The sequence below is a fragment of the Dermochelys coriacea genome, chromosome 21 (assembly GCF_009764565.3).
Source record: "Dermochelys coriacea isolate rDerCor1 chromosome 21, rDerCor1.pri.v4, whole genome shotgun sequence".
NCBI lineage: Eukaryota > Metazoa > Chordata > Testudines > Dermochelyidae > Dermochelys > Dermochelys coriacea.
In genome coordinates, this window is record NC_050088.1 from 16472233 (window position 1) to 16496724 (window position 24492).

General features: G+C 49.4%; 1 protein-coding gene across 3 annotated transcripts in view; it reads left to right on the plus strand.

Annotated features, from left to right (window-relative positions):
• Positions 1-24492, plus strand: part of ELAPOR1 (endosome-lysosome associated apoptosis and autophagy regulator 1) — a 114802-nt gene that overhangs the window by 71347 nt on the left and 18963 nt on the right. For 2 of the 3 annotated variants that reach the window (XM_038380212.2, XM_038380214.2), the window contains exons 16-21: positions 15216-15396; positions 18984-19080; positions 19456-19557; positions 21424-21550; positions 22515-22693; positions 23467-23632. In XM_038380212.2, coding sequence (XP_038236140.2) covers positions 15216-15396; positions 18984-19080; positions 19456-19557; positions 21424-21550; positions 22515-22693; positions 23467-23632 — 852 coding nt within the window. Of the gene's footprint in view, positions 1-15215; positions 15397-16094; positions 16325-18983; positions 19081-19455; positions 19558-21423; positions 21551-22514; positions 22694-23466; positions 23633-24492 lie in introns of those variants that run through there. The other variant, XM_043500423.1, reaches the window with a different exon arrangement.

The window sequence follows — 24492 nt, forward strand, 5'->3', positions numbered from 1 at the left end:
TCTCAGGGGTCTTTTATATCCTCTGCCGTGTGCATAGAAACTTGCTGTTCCAAACAAAGCCCACAACCATGGTGGGTGGAAAGTTATTGGCCCAAGATGGAGTCCAGGGGCACATGAGCATATCACATGCCCTACGTGGTTTGCTGAATCACAGGGCGTGGCCATTGGCTCCTCGCTGTCTGAGGAGTCCCCAGGAAGAGCTATCTGGGCAGGATGGCCCATTGTGAGAGTGGAGTGTCCTTAATGGGCCAGCAACACAGGCTTTGAGCAGGGGGTTGGGCTAGATGATCTCTTGAGGTCCCTTCCAACCCTAATATTCTATGATTCTAATGTAAAACTACCTGGGGAGTGTCACCCAGGAATACAACACATTGTTAAAATACAAGTTCATGGTCAATATTCATAACTTCAGATACAAAGATTATACATGGATTTAATCAGGATTATCATACTGGATAAATTGTAACTGTTCTATTGACACCTGACATGAGCCCTTTGGATAAAATTTGTTGCAATTGTATAATATTGGAAGCAGCACTGATATAAATGGTCACTTTCAATCATACAATTCTCAATCATTTTCAATCATGGTCATGATTTTATAGACCTAAGTGGAGCACAGGATCTGGTCCAAGAGGTGAATATAGCTGGACCGCTTGGTAATAATGACCATCATATAATTAAATTTAACGTCCCTTAAACGTTAACATTCCCTGGCAGGGAAAACACCACAGCAGCCCAACACTGTGGCATTTAATTGCAGAAAGGGGAACTACACAAAAATGAGAAAGTTCGTAAAACAGAAATTAAAAGGTACAGTGCCAAAAGTGAAATCCCTGAAAGCTGCATGGAAACTTTTTAAAGACACCATAATAGAGGCTCAACTTAAATGTACACCCCAAATTAAAAAACATAGTAAGGGAACCAAAACAGTGCCACCGTGGCTAAACTACAAAGTAAGAGAAGCAGTGAGAGGAAATAGAAAGGAGCCTAAACTCTGGCAAATGAAATGTAAAAATATAATTAGGAAGGCCAAAAAAGAATTTGAAGAACAGCTAGCCAAAGACTGCAAAAGTACAGTAATAGCAAAATGATGTTTAAATAACTCAGAAGCAGGAAGCCTGCTAAACAACCCGTGTGGCCACTGGATGATGCTAAAGGAGCACTCAAGGACGATATGGCCATTGTGGAGAAACCAAATTAATTTTTTGCATTGGTCTTCACAGTCAAGGATGTGAGGGAGATTCCCTAACCTGAGCCATTATTTTTAGATGACAAATCTGAGGAACTGTCCCAAATTAGAGGAGGTTTGGGAACAAATTGATAAACTAAACAGTAGTAAGTCACCAGGACCAGATGGTATTCACCCAAGAGTTCTGAAGGAACTCAAATGTGAAATTGCAGAAGTACTAACTGTAGTCTGCAACCTATAATTTAAATCAGTTTCTGTACCAGATGGCTGGAGGATAGCTAATGTAATGCCACCTTTTAAAAAGGGCTGCAGAGGTGATCCCAGAAATTACAGGCTGGTAAGCCTGACTTCAGTACAGGCAAACTGACTGAAACTAAAGTAAAGAACAAAATTGTCAGACACATAGATGAACATAATTTGTTGGGGAAGAGTCAACATGGTATTTGGTGAGGCATGATTTCCCTTTACAATCTGCTAGAATTCTTTGAGGGGGTCAACAAGTATGTGGACAAGGAGGATCCACTGGATATAGTGTACTTAGATTTTCACCAAAGGCTCTTAAGTAAAGTCAGCTGTCATGGGATAAGAGGGAAGGTGCTCTCATGGATGGGTAATTGGTTAAAAGATAGGAAACAAATGGTCAGCTTTCAGAATGGAAGGAGGTAAATAGTGGTGTCCCCCCGCGGTCTGTACTGGGCCCAGTCCTATTCAACATATTCACAAATGATCTGGAAAAAGGGGTAAACAGTGAGGTGACAAAATTTGCAGAGGATACAAAACTACTTAAGATAGTGAAGTCCCAGGCAGACTGCGAAGAGCTACAAATGGATCTCTCAAAACTGGGTGACTGGGCAACAAAATGGCTGATGAAATTTAATGTTGAGAAATGCAAAATAATGCACATTGGAAAACATAATCCCAACTATACATATAAAATGATGGGGTCTAAATTAGCTGTTACCACTCGAGAGAGAGATCTTGGAGTCACTGTGGATAGTTCTCTGCAAACATCCACTCAATGTGCAGCAGCAGCCAAAAAAGCAAACAGAATGTTGAAAATCATTAAGAAAGGGATAGATAATAAGACAGAAAATGTCATATTGCCTCTATATAAATCCATGGTACACCCACATCTTGAATACTGCGTGCAGATGTGGTTGCCCCATCTCAAAAAAGATATATTGGGATTGGAAAAGGTTCAGAAAAGGCCAACAAAATGATTAATGGTCTGCAACAGCTTCTGTGTGAGGAGAAATTAATAAGACTGGGACTTTTCAGCTTGGAAAAGAGGCGACTAAGGGGCGATATGATCAAGGTCTATAACGTCATGAGTGGTGTGGAGAAAGTAAATAAGGATGTGTTATTTACTCTTTCTCATAACACAAGAATTAGGGGTCACCAAATGAAATTAATAGGCAGCAGGTTTAAAACAAACAAAAGTATTTCTTCACACAATGCACAGTCAACCTGTGGAACTCCTTGCCAGAAGATGTTGTGAAGGCCAAAACTGTAACAGGGTTCAAAAAAGAACTAGAGAAATTCACGGAGGATAGGTCCATTAATGGCTATCAGCCAGGATGGGCAGGGATGGAGTCCCTAGCCTCTGTTTGCCAGAAGCTGGGAATGGCAGACGGGATGGATCACTTGATGATTCTCTGTTCTGTTCATTCCCTCTGGGGCACCTGGCACTGGCACACCAGAAAGAAGCCACAGAGTGGCTCTTAACAGTTATGGAGCTCCAAGCAGACACGCTTCAGATGATACTAGCTCTTCAAACCAAGCTGCTCCACACCCGTGCTCTTTCCCATGTGCTCCCCTCCTCCCCACCAACACACTCTTATCAACCTCCTGGCTCCACTCTCTGCCTGCCACATTCCACTCCTCCCTCCTCACCGTCCAGCCGTGTGGACTCCCGCTACGCACTGCACTCAACACCCTTCCCTCTGCAGTGTGGCCCTGCTGAAGTCCAGCACCCGCTGCATCGTACTCACAAGACAGGACACTGGATGACCCTTTGGTCGGAGCCCGTCTGGCCGTTCTCATGGTCTTCGCCCTCGGTCCTCTCCCCCCTGCGTCGTCTCTTCTCCACGCTGTACAGTCCCAGTCCTTTTAATCGCTTCACATGCGGCAGCCGGTCCGTCCCCGTCATTGTCTTTGTTGCCTGTCTCTGAACCTTTTCCAATTCTAACAGATCTTCTTTTGAGATGAGGTGACCAGAATTGGACATAGTATTCAAGGTGTGGGCGTACCATGGATTTCTGTAGTGGCATTTTGATATTTACTGGCTTATTATCTATCCCTTTCCTGATGGTTCCTAACGTTATGTTCGCTTTTTTGTCTGACGCTGCACATTGAGGGGATGTTTTCAGGGAACTATCCACAGTGACTCCAAGATCTCTCTCTTGAGTGGTAACAGCTAATTTACACCCATCATTTTATATGTATAGTTGGGATGATGTTTTCTAATGTGCATTACTTTGCATTTATCAACACTGAATTGCATCTGCCATTTTCTTGCCCAGTCACCCAGTTTTGAGATAGCCCTTTGTACCTCTTCGCAGTCTGCTTTGGACTTAACTATCTTGAGTAGTTTTGTATCATCTGCAGATTTTGCCACTTCACAGTTTACTCCTTTTTCCAGATTATTTATAGATATGTTGAACAGCATTGGTCCCAGTACAAATCCCTAGGGGACACCTCTCTCCATTCTGAAAACTGACCATTTATTCCTACCCTTTGTTTTTATCTTTTAACCAATTACTGATCCATGAGAGAACCTTCCCTCTCATCTCATGACTGCTTACTTTGCTTAAGAGCCTTTGGTGAGGGACCTTGTCCACTGTATCACCCTTGTCCACATGCTTGTTGACCTCCTCGAAGAATTCTAATAGGTTGGTGAGGCATGATTTCCCTTTACAAAAGCTGTGTTGACACTTCCCCAATATATTGTGTTCATCTATGTGTCTGATAATTTTTTTTTTTTTTTTACTGTAGCTTCAACCAATTTGCCTGGTACTGAAGTTAGGCTTACCGGCCTGTAATTGCCAGGATCACCCCGGAGCCTTTTAAAAAAATTTAGCTATACTCTAGTCACCTGATTCAGCTGATTTAAGCGATAGATTATATACCCCAGTTAGTAGTTCTGCAATTTCATATTTGAGTTATTTCAGAACTCTTGGATGAATACCATTGGTCCTGGTGTCTTATTACTGTTTAATTTATCAATTTGTTCCAAATCATCCTCTATTGACACCTCATTCTGGGACAGTTTCTCAGATTTGTCACCTAAAAAGAATGGCTTAGGTGCAGGAATCTCTCTCACATCTGATGCAAAGAATTCATTTAGCTTCTCCGCAATGGCCTTGTCTTCCTTGAGTGCTCCTTTAGTACCTCGACCATCCAGTGGCCCCAGTGATTGTTTGGCAGGCTTCCTGCTTCTGATGTACTTTACAAAATTTGGGAGGTTTTTGTGTCTTTTGCTGGATGCTCTTCAGATTCTTTTTTGACCTGCCTAATTATACTTGACGCAGTAGGATTTGACTTCCAGTTTTTGACGGATGCCTCTTTGCCTCTAAGCAATTTTTTTTTTGCTTTGTTGTTTAGCCAGAGTGGCATTTTTTTCATCCTCTTATTATGATTTTTTTATTTGGGGTATATATTTAATTTGAGCCTCTATTATGATGTTTTTAAAAAGTTCCTATGTAGCTTGCAGGCATTTCACTTTTGTGACTATTCCTTTAATTTCCATTTAACTAACTTCCTCGTTTTTGTGCAGTCCCCCTTTTTGATGTGAAATGCTACTGTGCTGGGCTTGTTTGGTATTCCCACCCCCACCACAAGGATGTTAAAAATTTAATTATATTATGGCTGCTGTTATTCACCTCTTGGATCAGGTACTGTGCTCCACTTAGGACTAAGGCTATGTCTACACTACAGAGTTAAGTCAACTTAAATTATGTCAACGATCATAAGTCGCTTTAATAACATTGGTTGATCACATCCACACAACACTTCTTGTGTCAGATAAGCGCATCCACAGTCATTGCTCTTGCAGGGAGGGAGAGCATTGCAACATGAGTAGCTATCCCACTGTGCAATTCTGCACCCTTTGTCACCCTCTGCTGCTGGGAGCTCTGGGAATGTATCACAGTGCATCGTGAGGACATGCTCGCTGTCCCATAATGCAGTTCTTTCCATCCCATCATTCCATGGGCTTCCTACTTTGTGCTGTTTTTCAGCAGCCCTTGTAAACTGTACGCCCACTATCTCTGCCTGACAGCATGGATCCTGAGCTGCTGACCAGTCTGGTGATGAGGATTATGAACACAACGCGGCTGGTCCTGCAGTACTTCATGAGCTGCGAAACAGAGTGAATTGGTGATGCCTGCCCTGCTGTCTGCCATGGAAACAAATAATTCAAGAGTGCTGCTTGCATTTACAGAACAGCTTGCCAAGGTGGACCACTGGTATTGGGCTTGGGAAACAAGCACTGTGTGGTGGGAGCACATCGTGATGCACATATGGGATGACGAGCTGCAGAATTTTCAGATGTGCAAAGCTACCTTCCCATAACTGTGTGCAGAGCTCACCCCAGCACTGCAGCACAAGGACACCAGAATGAGAGCTGCCCTCACTGTGGAAAAGAGAGTGGTGATTGCTGTGTGGAAGCTGCCAACTCCAGACTGTTACCTGTCAGTTGTGAATCAGTTTGGAGTTGGAAAGTCCACTGTCGTGGTTGCGGTGATGCAAGTGTGCAGGGCCATTGATCGCTTCCTGCTAAGAAGGACTGTGACTTTGGGTAACGTGCGGGAAATAATTGATGGTTTTGAGGTAATGGGATTCCCTAACCGCGGTGGGATGATAGATTGAACACATGTCCCAGTTTTGGCCCCGGCGGTCTTGTGATGGAGTACATCAACCAAAAGAGCTACTTCTCCATGGTCTTGCAGGTTCTGGTGGAATACTGGGGTTGTTTCACTGACATCAGTGCAGGGTGGTCCGGGAAGATGCATGTTATCCTCAGGCATCTTTTGGAACACTGAAATGTATAGAAAGCTGCATGTGGGATTTTCTTTTCAGACCAGAAGATTCCAGTCGGGGGTGTGGAAATACCCATAGTGATCCTTGGAAACTCCACCTACCCCTTGCTCCCGTGGCTCATGAAGCCTTACACCGGGAACCTAGACACCAGCAAGAAGTGCTTCAACAACAGGCGCAGCAGGTGCCGAATGACCGTTGAATGGGCCTTTGGCTGAGTAAAAGGTCGCTGGTGCTGTCTTTTTGGCCGGTTAGACCTCAGGGAGGAAAATATTCTGATGGTTATTGTGGCCTGCTGTTTTCCACATAATATTTGCAAAACAAAGGGGAAAATTTTCCCCAGGGGTGGGCTGCTGAGGCTAATTGGCTGGCTGCTGATTTTGAGCAGCCAGATATAAGGGCAGCGGCGAGAGATTATTCGAATCAGGGAGGCTTTGAAGGAGCATTTTGACAATGATTCCCAATGATGTGTCTGTATGTGATGCATTTGGCCAGGCATTGTTTACCTGCTGCTATGAATTACCCCTGTAGAGCTTGTTTCTTGAGCGTTAATTGCAAGGAGCAAATATTCCTACTGATAGCCTCTGTGTTTTAATGTTAGCACCCAGCGATGTATGTATGTTACAAATAATGACTCATTTTATTTCAAAGACTTAAGTTTAATAACCAGATAAACCACAACATTTTGGTCAAACAGGATATGACAATGAGGAGCAATCTCACAGTTAGAGCTCTCCTAACTCCAGCTTTCATTGGGAAACCAGTCCCTAGGCATGGAGTGCATGGGACACTGTGGAGGACCAGGAACACACAAAGAATGTGGTAGGGGAATTTGCGGAAGGCATGGACCAGAGTTCTGGAGTGGCTGGAGAGGGAGTTGGGCATGGGCTGAGATTGCAGGGTAATGAGGGACTTTCATCATCTTTTTCTGGACCTCCGGGAGCTTTATCATCTGCTCTTGAACTTGTGTCCTGGCTATCTAGCCTCAGTCTTTCATTGATTGTCTCCCTCCATGCTCTTGTTTTGCGAAGTGCTGCATGACTTATCTGATGGAGGCACTCCACCGGTCTGGAGGAGTGGATCTTCAAGGGCATATCTGCAGAAGGCAAAGAAACAATGAACAGAGACTGTATTGTGAGTGCACTCAGAGCTTGAATCACAAAAGTTACACACACCTCTTTCTCAGTGTCCCTTGGCTAGCACACCGGTTGCTGCGAGTCCCAATTATGGTGAGTTCACAGGGCAAGGGGGAAAGGGCAGGAAGGAACAAAGGGTTATTTGCAAAGGGGATTACTGTGAGCGGCTAGAGAGCCTTGAATATTGGCACCCTTTTCCACAGGCTAGGGTAATCAAACCCAATATCCCACTCCTAAGGGTAAACCAGGATGCAAGGGAGCATCTCCTGCATGCATGCGGCTTCAGAGTGGCTCCGTAGGCTGCTCACCTGTGCACTGCTCTGGCCCCTATAGAAATATTGCCAGGTGGCACTGCAAAGTTTCCTACAGTTGGGGAACCAAGGCAGGTCTCCCAAGGAACCTTCAGCAGAGGATTGCAGAATATCTACAGGAAAGTTTCCTAGAGATCTCTATGGAAGATTCCCGGGACATCCCCTGTATGTTAACAAACTTTTCCACCATGGCCCCACTGCGTAGATGGATAGGCTCTGTTGTTAATTTCTGTCCCTTATCCCTCCTCTCCCATATAACAAAGTACATGAGAGCGCACTCTTCTCTCACCGTGCACTTACCGGAGCTCCCCTCTCCTGCATCCTCAGCGCCAGAGCCAGAGTGCTAGTGCCAGCGCCAGACCCCTCTGGAGTGGAAAAGAGGTCTTCACTCGATTCACCACATCATCGGACAACCCTGCTGTATGCTCCACATCTTTCTCCAGCTCCACCTACTCATCCACCCCTTCCTCGTCAGGGATGAGTCCACTGGGTGCTGCCTCCATTCCCTCCCAGTGTCCCCAGGGGGCTCTTGGCGGTAGGTCACTGCCGAGGAGGGCATGCACTCCTTGTAGAAGCGGCATGTCTTGGGCGCCGCACCAGAGCAATGGTTGGCCTCCCTTGCCTTCTGGTACGCCTGCTTCAGCTCCTTGATTTCAGCACAATGGTGCATGTCCCATTCGTGCTCCTTCTCCTGCAGGCCACGAGCAATCGACCCATAGGCATCAAAGTTCCTATGGCTGGAGCAAAGCTGCGACTGCAGAGCTTCCTCTCTTCCCAGGCTCAGCAGATCCACCAGCTCCAGTGTGCTCCACACCAGAGCATGTCTGCCGCAGAGAGCCAGCGTGGTCAGCTGGGAAGATCCTGTGTGAACTATGCCCTGAACAAACAGGAAGAGGAATTTCAAACGTTCCTGGGCCTTTAAATGGGGGAGGGGCGCATATCTCTTTATCCTCAGGGCAGCAGAGTTCAAACTGCTCACCAGAGTGGTCATAATGGGCATTGTGGGACACCTCCTGGAGAACCCATTAGGGAGACAAAACCAAGTGCAGTGTCTACACTGACGCTGCGTCACTCTAACTATATTGCAAAAAGCTCTATGCAGCTGGTCGAGGTGGTTTTATGCTGTCGGCATGGCAGGGGTATTACGTTGGCAGGAGCAGCATTGCAGTGTGTACACCGCCACTATTTTGTCAACAGACCTGTGTAGTGGAACCAAGGCTTAAATCAAGAATTGGCTCTCCCCTTGTGGGTTCCGGGACTAGAAGCAGTCATTTATCGTGTCTAGAAACTTTATCCCTGCATCCCGTCCTGAGGTGACATGTACCCAGGCAATACGGGGATAGTTGAAATCCCCCATTATTATTGAGTTTTTTATTTTTATAGCCTCTCTAATCTCCCTGAGCATTTCACAGTCACTATCACCTTCCTGGTCAGGTGGCCAGTAGTATATTCCTATACTTCTATTGATCAAGCATGACATTTCTATTTAGAGGTCCTTTAGCACAATTTGATTCGTTTCAGATTTTTACTCTATTGGACTCTCTGCTTGCTTTCCCATATGGTGCCACTCCCCCACCAGCACAACCCTCTCGGTCATTCCCGTATATTTTGTACCCTGGTATTACTGTGTCCCATTGATTATCATCAGTTCACCAGGTTTCTGGGACACCTGTATTATCAGCCTCCTCATTTAATATCAGACTCATGTTCACACATCTTAGTATTCAGATTTCTAGTATTTGTATACAAGCACTTATAAAATGTGACACTGTTTAGCTGACTACGCCCATGTGATATAATTGAATGGGACTCTTTTGCATTTGACTTTCTCTTCGGTTCCTACTTGTACTTTTATCAACTTCTATCATCTCCTTTTTACTAGGATATTGAGAATCCTCGTTAATAGATCCAGTCACAGCCCCACCCCACCCATCTTTTCATATGAATTGAAGGATCCCAAAGCACTTTGAAAAAGACAGACATTTTGCACCACTGAGATGCAGCCACTTCTGGTGTGTAGGGGTAGTAAGCTGTGTACAGAAACACAGGATGATTGATTGAGAATGAAGCAGTTCTTTATTTTGTTTCCTGATGTCCAAAATCTTGTAGCCCTGTAATGAGTTGTTTGGAGATGTAAATGTCTTGGGGTGAAATTCAGCCTGTACAAAGCAAGGCACCATGCTGGGCACCCAGAGACAGGACGGGTGGGCTCTCTCCCAGGGGTGCTAGGTGGCGCCATGGACACACAGATCCTTCATTTAGAATTGGGTTGGTTCAGTGCAGCTGAGCACAAGCGGGATGAGTCTGTGTGGTGTGCTTGCTGCTTGACTGAAATATATCCTGTGCTTTGTTTGTTTGGGGGACCATATGCTGACCATGCGTGTGCTGAGCCTAGCAGCCTGCTAGGCAAGGCTGAGAGCAGAGAGCTTCTTAAGGAGGCTGTGATCCCTAAGCTTTTTAGCACCCATCAACCCTTAACCAGGGGGCAGGGCTACTCAGGGAGACCAAGGCTTTAAAAAGCCCACTTCTAAGCAACCAGTGTGAGCAGGGGCTAGAACTCAACATTCTTTAAACTTAAAAGCCAAAAACACCCCTTGATATAAAGAAAATAACAACAAAGGAACCAGCTGCAGGAGTAAAAAGAGAATGCAGGCAGAAGTCCAGCAACAGAGTGGCGGTTACCCAGTTTATTGCACCCAATGCAGCATGTAACAAAAAAGGATTAGGGGGCTGGAGCACGTGACTTATGAGGAGAGGCTGAGGGAACTGGGATTGTTCAGTCTGCAGAAGAGAAGAGAGGGGAGATTTGATAGCAGCCTTCAACTACCTGAAGGCGGGCTCCAAAGAGGATGGAGCTCGGCTGTTCTCAGTGGTAGCAGATGACAGAATGAGGAGTAATGGTCTCAAATTGCAGTGGGGGAGGTCTAGGTTGAATATTAGGAAGAACTATTTCACTAGGAGGGTAGTGAAGCACTGGAATGCGTTACCTAGGGAGGTGGTGGAATCTCCTTCCTTAGAGGATTTTAAGGCCCAACTTGACAAAGCCCTGGCTGGGATGATTTAGTTGGGGTTGGTCCTGCTTTGAGCAGGGAGTTGGACTAGATGACCTCCTGAAGTCTTTTCCAGCCCTAATATTCTATGATTCTATGTATGATTACCTGCCCTATGGGCAGGTGGCATGTGTATGCATTCAGCGCAAGTTGCTCCTGGCCCTCAGAGACCATGTATGGGCTTTGGAGACCAGAGTGTCTGAGCTGGAGGAGCTAAGGGAAACAGAGAGGTACATAGATGAGACTTTCCGGGACTTAGTAGAATGGTCCCACCCCTGGTCTGACAGCCTCTGTGCTGTTGAGGAGGATGAAAGTCTCAGGGAAGGAGAACATCCAGCTGGAGCAGAGGGAAACAATCCCATAGTTGGGACCTTCCTTCCAGATGATGATGGGGTATCCTCTTGCACTGAGGTTACCTCTCCGGGGGAGGGAACTCCAGTCATTAGGAAAAGGCAGGTGTTAGTAATGGGCGATTTGATCATTAGAAACATAGAGAGCTGGGTTTGTGATGACCGGGAGAACCGCATGGTGACTTGCCTGTGTGATGCGAAGGTTGAGGATCTCTCAAGACATCTAGATAGACTTATGCGTAGTGCTGGGGAGGTGGTACATGTAGGTCATGGTACATGTAGGTACCAATGACATAAGGAAAGATAGGAGAGAGGTCCTGGAGGCCAAATTTAGGCAGCTATGTAAGAGATTGAAGTCCAGGATCTCCATGGCCACATTCTGTGAGATGCTCCCAGTTCCACATGCAGGGCCAGGGAGACGGGCAGAACTGCAGGGTCTCAATGCATGGATGAAACAATGGTGTAGGGAGGAGGGGTTTAGATTTATTAGGAACTGGGGAAACTTTTGGGAAAGGGAGAGCCTGTACAGGAAGGATGGGTTCCACCTAAACCAAACTGGAACCAGATTGCTGGCACTTAACATTAAAAAGTTCTTAGAACAGTTTTTAAACTAAGGGCTGGGGAAGCTGACAGGTGCAGAGGAACATGTGGTTCGGACTGAGACATCCCTTTGGGGAAGATCTATTAATGGAGATTCTCTATGTCCTAGTGAGGACGAGAGGATGAAAAATGATAAAATACAGGCAGGGTCTGATCAGAAACAGTCAAATAAAGAAGAGTCCCATTCAGTTACATCATGTAATGGCAGACAGCTAAAAGGAGACAAGTTTTTAAAGTGCTTATATACCAATACTAGAAGTCTAAATAATAAAATGGGTGAACTAGAGTGCCTTGTATTACATGAGGCTATTGATATAATAGGAATCACAGAAACTTGGTGGAATGAGGATAATCAATGGGACACAGTAATACCAGGGTACAAAATATAACGGAAGGACAGAAGAAGGTCGTGCTGATGGGGGAGTGGCACTATATGTGAAAGAAACCATAGAATCAAATGAAGTAAAAATAGTAAATGAATCAAACTGTACCATAGAATCTCTATGGATAGAAATTCCATGCTCTAATAATAAGAATATAGCGGTAGGGATATATTACCGATCACCTGACCAGTGATAGTGACTGTGAAATGCTCAGGGAGATTAGAGAGGCTATTAAAATAAAAAACTCAGTGATAATGAGGGATTTCAATTATCCCCATATTGACTGGATACATGTCACCTCAGGATGGGATGGAGAGAGAAAGTTTCTTGACACCTTAAATGAGTGCTTCTTGGAGCAGCTAGTCCTAGAACCCACCAGAGGAGAAGCAATTCTTGATTTAGTTCTAAGTGGAGCACAGGATCTGGTCCAAGAGGTGAATATAGCTTGGACCGCTTGGTAATAGTGACCATAATGTAATTAAATGTAATATTCCTGTGGCAGGAAAAACACCACAGCGGCCCAACACTGTAGCATGTAATTTCAGAAAGGAGGACTACACAAAATGAGGAAGTTAGTTAAGGAGAAATTAAAGGGTGTAGTGCCAAAAGTGAAATCTCTGCAAGGTGCATGGAAACTATTTAAGGATACTATAATAGAGGCTCAATTTAAATGTATACCCCAAATTAAAAAGCATAGTAAGAGAACCAAAAAAAGAGCCACTGTGGCTAAACAACAAAGTTTACAAAGCAGTGAGAGGCAACAACAAAGCAGTGAGAGGCAAAAGGCTAAACAACAAAGTAAAAGAAGCAGTGAGAGGCAAAAAGGCATCCTTTAAAAAGTGGAAGTTAAATCCTAGTGAGGAAAATAGAAAGGAGCATAAACACTGGCCAATGATGTGTAAAAATACAATTAGGAAGGCCAAAAAAGAATTTGAGGAACAGTTAGCCAAAGAATCAAAAAGTAATAGCAAATTTGTTTTAAGTACATCAGAAGCAAGAAGCCTGCTAAACAACCCATGGAGCCATTGGACAATTGAGTAAAGGAGCACTTAAGGACAATAAGGTCATTGCGGAGAAACTAAATGAATTCTTTGCATCGGTCATCACAGCTGAGGATGTGAGGGTGATTCTCAAACCTGAGCTATTCTTTTTAGGTGACAGATCTGAGGAACTGTCCCAGATTGAGGTATCATTAGAGGAGGCTTTGGAACAAACTGATAAATTAAACCGCATTTAGTCACCAGGACCAGATGGGATTCACCCAAGAGTTCTGAAGGAACTCAAATGTGAAATTGCAGAATACTAACTGTAGTCTGTAACCTATCATTTAAATCAGCTTCTGTACCAGATGGCTGGAGGGTAGCTAATGTGACGCCAATTTTTAAAAAGGGCACCAGAGGTGATCCCAGCAATTACAGGCCTGTAAGCCTGACTTCAGTACCGGGCAAACTGATTGAAACTATAATAAAGAACAATATTGTCAGACATATAGATTAATATAATTTGTTGAGGAAGAGTCAACATGGTTTTAGTAAAGGGAAATCATGCCTCACCAATCTAGAATTCTTTGAGGGGGTCAACAAGTATGTGGACAAGAGGGATCCAGTGGATATAGTGTACTTAGATTTTCAGAAACCCTTTGACAAGGTCCCTCACCAAAGGCTCTTAAGCAAAGTAATCTGTCACGGGGTAAGAGGGAAGGTGCTCTCATGGATTGTTAACTGGTTAAAAGATAGGAAACATGGGGTAGGTATAAATGGTCAGTTTTCAGAATAGAGAGAGGTAAATAGCTGTGTCCCCCAGGGGTCTGTTCTGGGACCAGTCCTATTCAACGTATTCATAAATGATCTGGAAAAAGGGGTAAATAGTGCTGTGGCAAAATGTGCAGATGATATAAAATTACTAAAGATAGTTAAGACCCAGGCAGACTGCGAAGAGCTGCAAAAGGATCCCTCAAAACTGGGTGACTGGGCAACAAAATGGCAGATTAAATTTAATGTTGATAAATGCAAAGTAATGCACATCAGAAAGCATAAGCCCAACGATACATATAAAATGATGGGGTCTAAATTAGCTGTTAGCACTCAAGAGAGAGATCTTGGGGTCATTGTGGATAGTTCTCTGCAAACATCCACTCATGTGCAGTGGCAGTCAAAAAAGCGAACAGAATGCTGGGAATAATTAAGGAAGGGATAGATAATAGGACAGAAAATATCATGTCGCCTCTATATAAATCCATGGTATGTCCACATCTTGAATACTGTGTGCAGATGTGGTCGCCCCATCTCAAAAAAGATATATTGGAATTGGAAAAGGTTCAGAAAAGGGCAATCAAAATTATTACGGGTGTGGAACGGCTTCCATATGAGGAGAAATTAATAAGACTAGGACTTTTCAGCTTGGAAAAGAGACAGCTGAGGGGAGATATGATGGAGGTCTATAAAATCATGACTGGTATAGAGAAAGTAGATAAAGGAAGTGTTGTTTACTACTTCTCATAACACAAGAACTAGGGGTCACCAAATTAAATTAATAGGCAGCAAGTTTTAAACAAATAAAAGGCAGTATTTCTTCACACAATGCACAGTCAACCTGTGGAACTCCTTGCCAGAGGATATTGTGAAGGCCAAGACCATAACAGGGTTCAATAAAGAACTAGCTAAGTTCATGGAGGATAGGTCCATGAATGGCTATTAACCAGGATGGCCAGAAATGGTGTCCGTAGCCTCTGTTTGCCGGAAGCTGGGAATGAGCGACACGGGATGGATCACTTGATGATTACTTGTTCCGTTCATTTCCTCTGGGGCACCTGGCACTGGCTTCTGTCAGAAGACCGGATACTGGCCTAGATGGGCCTTTGGTCTGACCCAGTAGGGCCATTCTTACTTTCTTATGAGTTTGATGGTCATGCAGGGTCTTAGCAGGTGAGTTTTACCTAGAAATCTCCATAGCCCCAAGTGCCAACACGGGCTGTTGCAGCTGTGGAGAAGGCCAGGACAGTAATGGGGTCTCACAGGTCTGGGCCAAGAAGCGTTGTGAGAGCCATACGGAGACGTTCACCTCAAATCCCTGCACCACGTGTAGCTCGTCCCCCTCCCCCAGAAAGCAGAGTGCTGGCACCGGACGGGGCCTGACTGCTTTGCTCCTTAACCCCAGGGAAGGAAGATGGCCACCTGTATGGACAACGTCACCGACATGCGGGTCCCCGATGGGGAGGCGGAGTTCTCGAAATCGGTCACCTCCTATGTATGCCAGTCCATCATCGTCCCCTCTGATGTGATGGGCTACAAAACCATAGTGTCCTCCCAGCCTGTGAGCCTGGGTGACCGCATTATAGGTAGGTGCTGCTTCCCCAGTCTGGGGATGGGGACTGGCCTTTCAGGGTCTGATCCAGCCCTGTTCCACACTGGGGCGCTCCTGGGCACCTGAGCAAAGTGGGGTGACCTGCACCTGCTGCAATGGGAGGAGACCTGAGGCTGGGCAGTGGTTTGCGGTGGGGTCAGTGCCCACTGAGGGGCAGGGCAGAGAGGATCGGGCCTGCAGCTCCTGTGCTAGGCCCAGAGTCTGGAAACTGGCCTCCTACCCTGCTCTACTGAGAGGCACCTCCTCGGTGTAAGGCCAAGAACGTGCTGCTGCTTCAAGTAGTGTCCTGTGGGTGCCCCCTCTAGGTTCTTTTAACTCTAGGTGCCTTTGCACCCCACGTGCCTCGGATCGGAGATTTTAGGCAGCAGTGTCCGTTCGGTCTGCACATGCGCCCTCCTTGCCTCACACCCCACACCGGGCTGTATAGCGCTGTGTGGGCAAACCTCCTCAGTTCCTTCTCAGCCACCTTGGACTGAGGCATCCGAGCTGAGATTACCATAACTGTATCCTGCTCTTGCTCATGATAGTTCCTAGAGTTTCCCTTAGTTAGTAGCCGTAATCCCTTTCCTGTCTTCCTTTAGTTCACAAAAAAAAAAATTCACAAAAAAATTCTTACTGGGATAGCAACTGTTGCCCATCCATCAATTTTTTTCCCTTACTTTTTCCCCTCAGGGGAAGTGAAACCCGGGAGGGGTATGCCCGGTTCCCCCAGATTTAAACATTGCCTATCAGGCCAGGAGGCTATCCCTGCCAGTCACGGACATTCCCGTTGTATATGGTGTCGCGGGGAGTCACATGTTCCTCAGAAGTGTAATTTCTGCCTCAAATTAAAGGGCAGAAAGAACCAGGAACTAAAACTGTGTCTCCTTACGATGAAGCGTTTGCTCTAACCGTCCTCTGCCTCCGGCCCAGGGACTCCCCTTGTACAATGGTCCCCGACCAGACCAACCACGTCAACTTCCTTGGGAAAACACAACCCGAGAGCTTCGAAGAGGAAATAGGTGGAATCCTCTCAAAAAATCTCTAAGAAGCAGTTTCAAGTCCCCATGGTAGATAATTTGCCGCAAAGAGATGGTCCCCGGCCAGGTCGACCACCTCAGCACCCACGGGTCCTCAAGTACCATCACTGCCAGCAAGCCTAAGGACTTTAAGAGCTCTGGCTCTGGAAGATTGATACCGTCAGGTGAACCGAGTAGTACAGAGAAGACCAGCTCTTCTGCACCACAACTGGCAGAGTCCCCTAGGGCCTCGGTACCTAGTACTTCAGCTCCATAAAAGACCAGCCTCAGCCCTACACCTACTGGCCATACATCAAAGCACATGAGACTTCAGGTACCATCAGCACCTTGTGGCACAGCCACCTCTGCAATCTCACTTCATCAGTATTTTGCCCATCCCAGCACTGCAGGAGTTTCCTTTTCCTAGGGACTTGGTGCTTTCAGAAACGCTTGAATCTCCCCTACTCGGCCCCAACACCTTCCCGGTACTGATCACCTCCCGTTCCTTGGAGATGCACATGCCACCGATGGAGTCCCCCTTTACTTCCAGGACTGCTCCACCTCTGCCCAACGATGAAGAGGAAGACGATGATTGGGGATTTTTCATCAGTCTCCCACATTCTGTCCAAGACTCTCCTTTCGGCTACCAATGAGCCTGCCTTCCTGAGATCTCTTACCCTCATGAGAGACAAGCCCCACCCAGTTGGTATGGACACCCTTGGGTGCCCCACCCATGGCTTTTGCACCACCTCAGTGGCCCTACTTGGATCCTTGGGTGGCTTATTGTCAGCAGTTTTTGAGGGCTCCTAGTGCTTCTCACCAGGAGAAGAGAAGAGACTCCCCACCAACGTTTCTCTCTCAGGCTGCTGATCCAAAGGACGAGAGCTTTGAGGACTAGGAAGCGAGACTGGACAAAGAGATTACTCCTTATGACCAACATTTCTCCATCTTCCCCTGACAAACCTACTGCCATGTCCTGGGCTGCTGATTTTAAACCATTTCAGGACCTTATTAAGAGGGTGGCAGACTCCTGCTTAAGGAGTCGCAGCATAAACTACTTGACAGCCTGCACACCACCACCCCTGCCCATGTCACATTACCCATCCATGAGGCCTTCGTGGACCCAGCAGAAATAACATGGCATGGCCCAGCCACTGTAAGAGAGCAAACCCAAAACACAATGTTCCCTCCAAGGACTCGGACTTTTTATTTTCACATCCCCCTGAAACTCCTGTGAGCTTGATGCTGTGAACAAACACAGCAGCCAGCACCACCCCAAGTCCACGCCACGCGGCAAAGATTTTAAGCATCTTGATTTATCTGGCTGTAAGTCATGCTCAGTGCAGGATCGCCAGTTACCAAGCCCTCATGGCAAAGTATAGCCATACTAAGATGCCTTTGCTGAGCATCTTCTAATGGATTGGAAGGAGAAGTTTCAGGCAATCATTGCTAAGGGCCAACTGCTTGCAAAGACGTCCCTAGGCTTCTTTGTATGCTGCTGATACAGCTACTTGCTCCATCTCCATGGCAGTGGTCATGAGGAGGGCTTCCTGGTTTCAACTGTTAGGATTTCTGAGGGAAGTCCAAACTACGTTCGAGGGCCTTCCATTCCAGGGATCAAACCAAGTTTGCCAAGAAAACTGAGAAATCCCTCCACATCTTAAGAGACTCTAGAGCAGGGGTCGGCAACCTTTCAAAGAAGAAGAGCCATTTTTTTGTTTTTGTCTTCGACCAAAATATTCGGAGAGCCGCATCACATGCAAAATGTTGGGGTGCAGGAGGGAGTGCAGGATCTGGGAGGGAGTTTGGGTGCATGAGGGGGTTCTGACCTGCGGCAGGGGGTTAGGGTGCAGGGTCTGGGAGGGCGTTTGGGTGCAGGAGGGGGTTCTGACCTGGGGCAGGGGTGCAGGGTCTGGGAGGGAGTTTGGGTGCAGGAGGGGGGTCTGACCTGGGGCAGGGGGTTGGGATATGGGAGGGGGTGCGAGGGGCAGGCTCTGGCCAGGAGGAGCTCACCACAGGTGGCTCCCAGCTGGCGGCACAGCAGGGCTCAGGCAGGCTGCCTGCATGCCATGGCCCCACACTGCTCCCGGAAGCAGCTGGCTGCTGGCACGTCTCTGTGCTCCCCATGGGAGGAGAGGGGCACCGGGGCACTCAGCCCCCACCAGCAGCACCAGCCTGTGCACAGGGCTCGGCAGGGGCAGGCTCCTGCACAGTGGGTAGCAAGCAGTGGCTGCTGCTGCCTCTGAGCAGCTGGCCCCCCTGGTGCTGTGACCATGCTGCAACCCGAAGGGCATCGCTGCGGGCAGGGGGCTGCGGTGGTTTTACTGGGGCTTAGCATCACCTGCAGATTGTCTGTTCCTGGTGCTCACACACCAGCCATAAGGAGCCCCAGGTGGCTTGCTGATCTAGGGCGAGTGGGCAGGGGAGGCAGGCACGGACCAGCCCACTGTGCATGTCTCTCGGCAGTGCTGGGAGCCCGCCCTGCGTCCCCGTGGTCCAGTGCGAGCGCTGGGAGTGGAGCCACTCTGTGCTAGGATCCTCATCCGATTGGGTGTCATTTCAGGGGTGACGACAGAAACAACCATGGACAATATCACCTCCTTACCTGAGCACTTCGCCCCCGAGAACACGGGGCTGACCGATGTGATCTTCTTCTACAGGTAACGGGGGCCTGAAGTGCAGGGGGGCAGGCGCCCTAGTCCCTGCCCGCTGTCGCCACCTGCATAGCTCAGCATTGCCAAGTGCAGCTCCAAGCTCAGAGGGCTGTGGCCAGCTCCATGCGGAGCCTTTGCCAGGCCCTCAGGGAACAGTGCAGGACCGCCCTTCCCCACTCCAGAGAGCAAGGGAACCACAGTCATATCCACGGTCCCCTGGGGCTGGGGGAAGAAGGCTCAAGGATCTTCTCCCCACCCCCGCTGTGTGACCTGGTTGGTAGCCAGGTCCCACAGGACCTGCCTTGTGAAGTGCTGGGCCATGCTGAGCATTCACACTAGACCAGAGGCCTTGCTAAGTGCAGTGCATTTTCTAACCTGCAGGTCCAATGACGTGACCCAGTCCTGCAGCTCTGGGCGGGCCACAGCCATCCGCCTGCGATGTGACCCCCTGAAGACAGGCTCCGGAGCCCTGTCTGTGCCAAGGTAAGTGCCAGGGCTGCTGTGCACTGTGGGGCCCCCACCTCTCTCTGGGCAGGCTCGCTGGCTCAGTAAAGGCAGAACAGCTCAGAGAAGGAGTAATGTGAAGGACAGGCTGCCAGGCCCTGGGCTGTTTGCAACACAGGGTGTTGATCCGTTTGGTGCCCATAGTTTGCCCAGCAACAGGTTGCAGTGGCAGCTTGCCAAGAGCTGTGTCCAATAGGCACGCTATGGAGCCAGCTGCCTTCAGCCTTCTGAAAGCCCCCAGCAGCACTGCTCCCGGTCATGCAGCCCTACATGTGGCACCAACAACAGGAGCCCTAGTGTAGACAAGGTGCCATTGCTTCAACCACCCTGCGGCATCCAGACCCACTGTGAGCTGGCTGAGCTGGCCCGAGGAGCCCTCCCTGCACTAGCGCCACCCCCCAGAGGGGAGGAGCCTGTCTTGGTAGTAGTGCAAAATGTCTGAGAAAACCAGCTGGCCCAGCCCCATGGCTCAAGGTGGAGTGTTGCATGCTGGGAGCTGCAGTCTCTGGGCCTCCCCCCTCTCCTCCTGCTGAGAATGAGCTTCAGGCCACCTTGCCGAAGCATCCCCAGCCCAAATGCCAGCTGCCTCCACTGCAGGGTGTTGCTTGTGGAGGATCCCCGGCAAGGGAGGATGGGCAGGCTGGGACTGCGGATGCAGATGGTGTGGAATGGGCTCTCCCGACCCTGCACAGGACAGCCAGATTCTTTCCCTGGGCAGCAGCTGGCTCAACCTGAAGGCTGCTTTCAAATCTGTGAGCTAGGCTGAGGCCAGCTGGCTGCCCTGGGTCCAAACTGGCCCTGCTCCTGCATTTCTCAGCCAAGCTCCCCTGGACTGTGCTGGGGCAGTGCCAGGCCCTGTGCACTCCCCCCGGGCCTGACCTGTGTCTCTTCCCCAGCCGCTGTCAGGTCCCCTTCTCCTCTGGTGCCATTCAGGCCTGCTGTTCAGAAACAGATCAGCATTTCCAGCCCAGCTCCTGGATTTGGGCTGTGCCTGGTGCTTGCTGGGCACAGAGCTCACAGTTCCTCTCCAAACCCACCACTCTGTGATCTTGCCGTGCATAGAAACAGCTGCATTTTCACAAATGGCTGCTGAGTTTGGGTGGCCAAATTGAGACCCTCGGGCCTGTTTCTCAGAAGTCCTAAGCATGTTTCCCATTGGCATCCACTGAAGGTGTGGGCACCTGGCACCTCCGTGCCTGGGCACTAAGAAACAGAGCCAGCCCAACTCAGCGGCACACTTGGTTCCCGGGCTGTCTGAATGTGCACAAGGATTTGGGAGGCTGTTTCTGTGCTGGGTTCTGTAACTAAACTAGAGCCGGGTTTGCAGAACATGGCCCAGCCTGTCCCAATCTGCTGTCGCAGTAGGGAGCTTCCCCCATGGCTCTGCCACCTTCCAGGGGTGCTGTGGTGTTCCTCTGTGCATGTGTCCCTGCGTGCCGGCTCCCTGGGTGAGTGCGTCCGAGCTGCTGACCACGGGAGGGACTACAGCCAGTTCTCTTTGCTCTTCACTCCCGTTAGCCTCCTGGGCGCTGTCCGGCCCTGGGTGAGCCAGCCGGGGTAGTTCCTGCATCACATCTATTAGTGACGATCCAGGGCAGAGCTACATTGTGGCCTGGCTAGCCTGGTGCGCCACCAGGGTGTGACTGGTGGTGGAAAGTGGCCGGCAGGATGTGCCCAAGCCAGAGAGAGCCCAGCTCAGCTGCCAGCCAGGCCTCAGGGCTTGGACACTAAACACGCTGTGCCTGGGGTCACGCCGCAGCTCGCTTGCAGCCCTGCCTGGTCATACGGTGCTGCAGGCAGCGACGGGGTCTGGCGGCTCAGGATCCTCCTCATCTCTCCTGACAGTAAATGCCCCGATGGGACATGTGATGGGTGCACGTTTCACTTCCTGTGGGAGACCTCCGCAGCCTGCCCCCTCTGTTCCGCCTACGATTACCACGCCATCGTCAGTGCCTGCCTTGGCGGGATACAGGTGAGCTCTCACACGATGGAGCTGCGTCTCCATGGGCTGGGGCGGGGAGGGGAGCGTCCAGCTGCAGGGAGAAGCGAGCGGTTGGTAAGCGAGCTGATGGGCTTGCGCCAGCAATGCAGGGAGCCCACCCTTGTCGTGTTGTTCCCGGCAGCAGCCGTGCCCTGTGTCACACTAGCTGCACGCAGCATTGCAGTGATGCTGCTGCAGGATTCTTAGTCCCCAGTGACCTAAAGCATTGTGGGAGAGCCCAGCAGGTCTTCAGGGCGCCTAGAGGGTTTGTAGCAGAGGCCATAGGCACCGACTCCCAGGGTTGGAGCACCCACAGGGAAAAATTGATGGGTGCTCTGCACCCACCAGCAGCTCCCCACCGCAGCTCGCCTCCACCTCTTCCCCTAAGTGCGCCTTCCCTGCTTCTCCTCCCAGCGCTTGCTGCTGCCAAACAGCTGTGGGAGGGAGGGGGAGGAGTGGGAACGTGGCACACTCAGGGGAGGAGGTGGGGCTGGGGCGGGGATTTGGGGAAGGAGTCCCATAGGGGCAGGGAGGAGGCAAAGTTGGAGCAGGGAAGGGGTTGGAATGGGGATGAGGCAGGGCCAGGGGCGAGCACCCACCAGTACCAGGAAAAGTTGGCGCCTATGGCAGCGGCCAGACTCCCCCAATTCCATGGGAAATTCCCACAAGTCCCTGGGAATCAATGCCCTTTCCCAGTCCTTGTCTCCAAGTGGAGGTCAGGGTGAATTGGGAGCTGTTGAGGTGGTGGGCAATGGTCCGGCAGGGCCTGAAGGGAGTGGACAGCAAGTCCAGAGCTACTGGGTGTGGTCCTGCCAGGGCTGCCCCAGCAGGAGCAGACTCCCTTCGTCATGGTGCTGACCAGGTGGAGTGCTGCTCCGGGGGCCTGGCTTCACCCCCACACTCCTGGGACGTTGTGTGGGACTGAAGGGGGGGCATGGCTGTTTTCCCCCTACAGAGAACCACATACGTGTGGCGGGAGCCGAAGCTCTGTGCAGGCGGCATCCCCCTCCCAGAGCAGAGAGTCAGCATCTGCAAAACCATGGATTTCTGGCTCAAGGTGGGGATCTCGGCCGGGACCTGCGCAGCCGTCCTGCTGACTGTCATGACCTGCTACTTCTGGAAGAAAAACCAAAAGTGAGTAGCTGCCACCCTGTTAGAGGGCTGCTGCCTGGCTCTTCCCCTGGGGTTAGTCCTGATTCCCAGGGAGGAGTGACCCCGGCTGGCCAGCACCACCTCCTCTGGGGTGTCCCATCCAATTGACTCCCAGCTTAGATGAGCGGATGGCTCCAGGTGGCTGCTCAGCCGGTAGCTGGGAGAGGAAAGCTGTGCCCTGTATGCCTAGCACAGGAACTACCTCTTCATTGCAGTCTCCAGAGAGGTCACACGGTTCGATACCTAGTTCAGTCTGCTGGACATGGGACCCTGCCAGGGACAGACCCACTTGCTGCGGGCTGGATACAAATCTCTCTGGACACCTCCCCCCGTTGAGCCCACACAATCACTCCCTCACAGCTCGCTCCCTGTTGCTGGATCCCGGGCTCGGCTGCTACCACCTCCTGATGCCCCGACCTACCAACTCAAGTGGCTGCCTGGCCTCCGCACCCTGGAGAATACAGCATGTCTCACCCGCTTGCACAAACCTCAGCAGGATGCCCCCAGGGAGCTGCAGGCAAGGGCTGCCAGGAGCCACTGCTCCCAGAGCTGCCAGAGAGGGGCAGCCTGCCTGTCCCAGGGAAATCAGTGTCTGCATCCCCCATTTTTACTGCACCCCAGATCTTTTGATGGTTTTACCACCCCACACCCTCTGAAAACCAGGGCCTTACACTACACAGATCCCTTTGTGTATAGCTCTGAGGTGCTCACACAAAGGGCCCGTGCCATCCATTCTGCTCTTCCTTCCCCTGAAGATTGGAGTATAAATATTCCAAGCTGGTGATGAACTCGACTGCCAAGGACAGTGAGCTGCCAGCCGCCGACAGCTGTGCCATTATGGAGGGGGAAGATGTGGAAGATGATCTGATATTCACCAGCAAGAAGTCTCTCTTTGGCAAGATAAAGTCCTTCACTTACAAGGTGGGTGCCCGTCCCCTGTGCCGTTGCTGGGGGCAGCAGCTGTCACCAGCTCCCCAGATCAGAGGCGAGCCTTTGAGCCCACTTGCTTTGACTGTTAGGATGAGCAGAAACGCTGCTGGGGTGCTGATGGAGTGGCAGTGGGGACGCTGGTCTTGTGGTTATGTGGTCTTGGAGTCCGGACTCCTGGGTTCCTTTCCCAGTTTAGATGCAGGCCATTTGCAAGCCACCAGCACCTCTGGGCCCCACTTTCCCAACCCAGTTTGCCAGCAGGGATTTGGAGAAACCGCTAATGTTCCCAAGAGCTCCTCACTCCCCACAGCATTCGCTGATCTCACACACACTCCTTGCATGCCTGTCCCCAGAGCTGCAGTGAACAAAGGGCTGGAGGACAGACTGTAACCGAGTGATCGGAGAGATTGAAGTGATGGGTCGTCCTTCAGGATAGGTTGTAGATCCTTGATGATGCGTTGGAGAGGTTTTAGATGGGGGCTGAAGGTGATGGCTAGTGCCGTTCTGTTATTATCTTTGTTGGGCCTGTCCTGTAGTAGGTGACTTCTGGGTACTCTTCTGGCTCTATCAGTCTGTTTCTTCACTTCAGCAGGTGGGTATTGTAATTGTAAGAATGCATGATAGAGATCTTGTAGGTGTTTATCTCTGTCTGAGATCTACAACCTATCCTGAAGATTTCAGAGTAGCAGCCGTGTTAGTCTGTATTCGCAAAAAAGAAAAGGAGTACTTGTGGCACCTTAGAGACTAACAAATTTATTTGAGCATAAGCTTTCGTGAGCTACAGCTCACTCTCACAGATCTTGGGAGACAGGCCAGTCCTTGCTTACAGACAGCCCCCCAACCTGAAGCAA